The sequence below is a fragment of the Ammodytes marinus genome (genome assembly GCF_949987685.1).
Source record: "Ammodytes marinus genome assembly, chromosome: 9".
NCBI classification, from domain to species: domain Eukaryota; kingdom Metazoa; phylum Chordata; class Actinopteri; order Uranoscopiformes; family Ammodytidae; genus Ammodytes; species Ammodytes marinus.
This window is the reverse complement of record NC_137213.1, coordinates 18,434,363-18,440,510: the sequence shown is the minus strand read 5'-3', so window position 1 is coordinate 18,440,510 and position 6,148 is coordinate 18,434,363. Positions and strand designations below refer to the sequence as shown.

Here is a 6,148-nt window from a genome sequence, read left to right as displayed (position 1 = left end):
AAGAGAAGAAAAAAAAAACGAGGGGGAGAGGAGCAAGTGGTGAAGGACAGGGGGGAGGTAAAGGAGGAGGGGATTTGGAGAAGAGGAACGGAGAAGAACAAAAGTTAAAACGGAGTTCAGCCAGCATTGTGTGTGTCAAAATTATCAGGAGAACAGACGGACTCCACCGATTAGGAAGCTATTGGACGCAATTAAAAAGGGGCATTATCGAGCCCCAGACTGATTCCTCGAGAAGAGAAGTGAAAATGAGGAGATTCTTCTTCTTGTGCCCCTCAGACTAGATGAAGGTTACCCAAGGAAATAAAACAAAAGGTTCTGGGAAAAGAATGTACTCTCCATTCATTTAATTTGTTCATTATTAATTTGACTTGAGAATTACAATGCGCTAATATTGCAGTACTTTTGGTGTGTATTATCATAATCACAAAAGAATATGTATTCTGTGCTCAAGAACACAATGAGAGACTAAAAACATAAATGAGTGTAGAGAAAGCAGTGACAGAGAGCATTAAGGCTAAAGCCGTGACATCGGGGCAGGCGACTGGAATAAAGACTGGTTCGTGTGGCAGTGGCTGACTCAGACTCTTTGAAGGACAGGGGCGAAAAAATAAAAAGGGCACATTCTGGACAACATGGGGCCCCACCAGCGCGCACAGTGGCTTTTCTAACTCGATGGTGTTTTGTTCCCCCAACGGAGCCTTAAAGGCAGCGCTGCCTGGAAGGCCCTATCCCCTATCCTTAGCAAGCGCTGCCGTGAAGGTCCCGTTCGGGGCACTTGTTACATCTCTATGTAGCACTTACTTGTGGCACTATGTAGTTTGGTTTATTTGCAGCTATAGTACTAGTTTGTACCTTCATGGTTGAATGCACTTAATGGAAGTCGCTTTGGATAAAAGCGTCAGCTAAATAAAATGTAATGTAACGAAACACCAAACACTGTGTCTGTAGATTTAAAAAAACGGTTGGGCTCATACAATTAAAAGGGGGGTCTGGGGGTCCCCCCCATAAAAAATTGAGCTTCAAAGACACTGTTTCCCCTTATTCTAGCGACTTTATAAACACCAAAGTGAGTTGTTCACATCATTGTGCACTTTCACATTTTAGCCAAAGAAGGGAGGATGCCTTGCTGCTTTCATCTTTACTAACATCTAAGTAAAAATTAGACAGGAGAAAATGCAATGTGCTGCTACCATACAGCCTTTGACCGCTGACAGCCAGCTACGGAAAAATGTAAGGAAGTTTTCCTTCATGTTGAGGTGATAGCTGACTATTATCGTCTCTCTTGCATGACATAACCTACACTTGAATGAGGACCGGATCTTGAACGCTCAAAAAATGTATATACATTTTAAACGGATTATGCAAACGGACATACTCTTAATCCGCTTTTTGCTTCGTTATCCAGTGGAGATTTAAGAACCACTCGATGTAGCTGTTTGTCATAGCGACGCCACATGAAAGCAACGCCTCTTTTGCATTCCCCGTTTGTCAGCTACCAAAGAGAGGAATGTCTGCACCTCATTAGCTAACCACAATATGTTTTTTCAGTTTGCCATATTCTTGCTCCAGAGGGCACATCATAATCATTTAGGCCTAGTGTATGGAGGGGCAACCTAGGGCACTCAATAATTTTTGTTCACGTGTAAAGGGGAGCCAATAAGGCACTTTCCCTCGTTTTCACCACCATAGAGGGCACTTTAGTAACACTTTTTCAACCATGGGGGCAGAAGGGCACTAGAAGGGCACTCATTAAGGCACGTCATCGAATTTTCTTGTTTTCATCATAATGTATTGTATGAAGGGGCACCCTAGAGGGCACCCAATCATGTTTTGTACGTGAAAAGGGCAGTCAATAAGGCATTTCCTCTCGTTTTCACCACTCTTGAGGGCAATTTAGCGCGCTTTTTCAACCATTGAGGCACGAAGGGGGGGGGGGCGTGCCTCCAGAGTCCGCCACTGTGTGTGGGGATATGAATTCATGTGCTGAGCATCTGTCTTGCTGGAGTGTCCTTGAGAAAAGAAACTAAATCCACTCCAGCCCCAAGGAATGGTGTGCTGTAGTTGACCCTGAGCTCTCTGTGGAGGTGGTCCAGCTGAGGGAGTTTCTCTGTAGGGAGCTATAATGCGCCTCATTAGCATGCTTTACGGTGTGTGAGTATGATGGAGAGAGACAACTCGGAGACACGTCAGATAGACTTGTTTTTTTTTTTTACAAATCTTAAAAAAATACTTCAAAGCTTCAAACACTTAAAGGTTAAATGTATTTTCTGTGGCTGCATTGTTGAAATGCATACATGCACCGGGTTCATTATCTCATCCCGTGTATCTAGCAGCATTACATTGAATGATGCCTCACTTGCTCCACCACTTAAGGTGAAATCCCCATATTGGATTGTGCTCGATCTGCGCACAGGGTCTCTCCATAGCATCACCCGAAAGGCTTAAGGCTCTGGGACGCAGGTGTCTTACCACTGTATCCCTCTCAGTCACTCTTACACAAGCACTAGATTAAGCCACTTAGTGCATGGCATTGAGCTGACATGCATGGCTAGCTTAGCAATGATAGGGCCAGGACTGCCATGCTTGCCATTTTCTCTTTTTTCTCATAGTGCAGAGGAGCCACGGTAATGACAATGCGAAACTTGACTATCATTGATTTTCTTCTCTTCTAAGCGCAGCTGATTGAATCAAATGAAAAGGCTCTCCACTGAAGGAAATATCATCTCATTATATCTTTCAAACATCCTAAATTGCACATGTACTAATACAGGGTGGTCCTCTCCTTTCTAAAGGGATCAGAGTGCCTTTCTGGGTCAGGATAGACAGATACCTTCTTTGCGCATGCCAACGCGGAAGCACTTCTTGAGTCGACAGTACTGGCACTGGTTCCTGTGGTGCTGGTCAATCTGACACTCTCTGTTTGACCTGAAAACATAGACAAATGCATTATGGGACTGCGTGTGATTGATTACTCATACAACGCTTACACTTGCACCAACTTTCCTTTGAGTATTAGCAACCACTTTTTATCTGATTTTAATCTGTTTTTTTACACGGATTACCCAAACTTGTGATAAATGTGTATCTATTCCGATCTTGATGTAAAATGAAAGAAAAAAGTTGCACAGTGATGCAAAGTCATCATCTTCTATTCAAAAACATTTTGTTGCATTTAAAAAAGGCTGTTATCACAAATTGTATGAGTATATAGGGCGATACCACAACACATTCTTTTTACAGTGCAACTCAATGTCAATATTGCATCATGTAAATATATATTTCCATGGGGACAATCGACAGTTGTGACGGGCAACGTTAAGCATCACCTAAGGCTCTGAGAAGTTGAAATGGGCCGTTTTTCATCGTTTAGCGACATTTCACAGATTGAGCAAGTAATCATTGATCTGTAAAAAATAACTGGAAGATTTAACGATAATGGAAATAATTGTTAGTTGAAGCCCTACACTGCAAAAAGAAAGGAACAAAAATGGTATGGGGTCTTACAGTTATAATAATATAGGTACAATATTTGTCATTTTATTTCTCTAACAACATGACATCATGACAACAGAAGTCTTTGTTAAAATGTAACTATTTTAACATTTATATAATTCTAAATTAAAACTAGGCACCTGTACTTTTAGTTGTGTGTATGACAACATACTTTGTTATATATTTTTTAATTACTGAATCTGCCACATTTTTCTTTAAAAAGAGAGGGAGGGAGTCCATCACACTTTCACTGGTTTTATTCTTATTACACTTTTGAGTCCAAAACAAAACGCAAAGGCCTTGGCAGTAGGCTACAGGACCAAACAAGCTGACAACAGTCACATTATAGAGGCCGAAACTAGACATAGCTTAAAAGATTAGGCTATTATCAAAATTGCTCTATTATAGAGACATTTGTTTTTGTAAATGTTATGTATTTTGTGCATTCTATTTTTCACACAGCAGTACCTTAGTGTAACTGTAGCAGCTCTGCACAAACTTAACTTATCTTTAGGCTTTATACATTCAGAAAATTCATCTTTAAACAACACCAGAAACCAAATAAACTGCAGAGACGCATCATGTATTCCGTTAAATGACAGTGAGAAGTCAAATAGGCCTACTAATCATAGTGCTATGTTAAAAACACAGCAGAGTACAATGCATGCGTTATACAAATAAACAGCCACGTGTCCTAATAATGTAGCCAATCGATCATTATATATTTTAAGCGTGTGTGTTTTTTTTATTAATAAATTTTTTTTAAGTTAATACCAGGCTATCAATACGCAACACAAAATTACCCACAATGCCCCTCTCACCTGCACGTGTAGCTGAGGTTGCGTCGGACGCTCCTCTTGAAAAAGCTCTTGCAGCCCTCGCAGGTGAACACGCCGTAGTGCTTCCCGCTGGACTTGTCGCCGCACACAACGCAGTCCACCACGCAAGCCTTGTCCTCGTCCCCGGCCTCCATGTCGCTGCCCCCCGCCTGTGGGGAGCCGTCCTCCTCCTCGCCCCTCAGGTAGCTCTTGTTGTCCCCCAGCCCGTTCGTGCCCCCATTAGGATCTCCCCAGCCCCCACTCACCATGGCCATCGCTTGGTTACCGAACCACGGCAGAAGAAAATGGGGGACAGGCAGCCAAAAATATTTCTGGTTGCTGTCAAGGTAAGAAAAACATCAAAAAAGTCAAGTTTTAGTGTTTTCCTCACCCCCTCCTTTGACCTGGAGCTAATCAGATAGGCTACTTTCTGCTTGACCGTGCTTCATCCTTCGGGTTAATTTAGATCAGAACTGAGAATGGGGGGAGGGGGGCACAGTCCTCTGGCTAAACAAGCAGATGTCAATGAGAAGAGAGAAAAAATAGGTTGTAGCACTTAGGAGGAGGAGGGTGTTTGGCAGAAAAAACAAGAGCAGTTTTGTCTCCTCCCACTCCACTATGACCTGGAAACAGTCCCAGTTTGGCAATTGTTTTTGTAATTCTGCATGCCTGTGGATTTAAATCCTTTTGCTTCTCTTGTCCAACTCCACCGTGTATGTGTGTGTGTTTATTGTGTCCTCTTCCCCAGGCCGGTTGGAGGGACGTCTGCTCCAACGCTGCCCAGCCCAGTCACGCTTCAGCCGACGGGCAGCTTTCACAGGAAACCACACGGTATCTCCTAAAAGCAGGGCAAAAGGCAAGAGTGTTTTATGAGCACATTCCACAAAAGAGGAAAAACCTCAGCGCCTCACAGCCACCAAACAATGAACTCCTCTCTCACACACTCCCAGGCTCTGTCTCTGTAGCAGCGGTAATGGCTGAAAAAGGACCTCAGTGTTAGCTCGCCTTAGCACATGCCTGGAGAGGCTTTGACCAAACCTCCCCCAAATTACACTGACTTTGTCTTTGCCCACACTGATTAATCCCCACACAAGGTCGCTGTCTAGATATTCACCTCCAAATCTTTCCAGAAATAATGTCAATCTTACCGTCCGAGTGGTCGCTTAATGTGCTGTGTCTGTGTGTGGCTTCCCCTCAGTGGAAAGGAGCTCTTCTTGTTGCTCTAGATCTGGCTTCCATCGAGCCAGGCTGCAGTCAGGGCTGCCCCATTCCGCTGTTGTAATCCTCTCGGCAGCAGCATTGCGAACCCACGATGGAAAAGACCTTTCCCCCCAGTAAACAAGTCAACGTCCACACGCCAACCACCACCTAGTTCTCATGTGGCTGCCGCCGGCTGCTGCAGCGGGGCGGACCAGACGACTTGGGACCGCCTGCGTCTGGCTCTCCAAAATACACAACACGAGTAGAGATCCTCCACACACACACACACAAGGAAGTGATCTCTCTTGCCTTGTGCTCGTTGTGGCACCAGTGACGATATATCCTCTATGCTGCTGCTTCCTCCCCCCCCCCCCCTCACAAGACACACACACACAAAACAATCAAGAAAAGCAGGAGAGCGTCCGTCCGTCTGCTCAGCCCTCCGTAGTTCCTGTGGTTGATCTCTAGGCACTCATGCAGGCTTCTCCCTCCAGCCTTTTGTCAGTGCTTGCCCACCAAGAACTAATGACTTGCGGCCTAGCCCCCCGTGTGCTGCTCTCTGTCCGTGTGTGTGTTGGGCGAGTGTGTGTGTGTAAAGCCTTTTCCCCTATGGAGGTGGGGGTGGAAGGGACCGGGTG

The 6,148-nt window shown here is 44.5% G+C and overlaps 1 protein-coding gene across 1 annotated transcript in view; it reads right to left on the bottom strand.

The window, feature by feature from the left end:
* The window catches only part of nr2f6a (nuclear receptor subfamily 2, group F, member 6a), a 10,291-nt gene extending 4,370 nt beyond the window's left edge, over positions 1–5,921 (bottom strand). Inside the window, exons 1-4 of the mRNA XM_080034052.1 lie at positions 5,459–5,921; positions 4,314–5,148; positions 2,831–2,925; positions 2,034–2,107 (exon numbers count right to left, since the gene is read on the bottom strand). Of these exons, the coding sequence (XP_079890178.1) occupies positions 2,034–2,107; positions 2,831–2,925; positions 4,314–4,585 (441 nt within the window). The 5' untranslated portion in view covers positions 4,586–5,148; positions 5,459–5,921. The remainder of the gene's footprint in view (positions 1–2,033; positions 2,108–2,830; positions 2,926–4,313; positions 5,149–5,458) is intronic.
* Between the last annotated feature and the right edge of the window lie 227 nt (positions 5,922–6,148).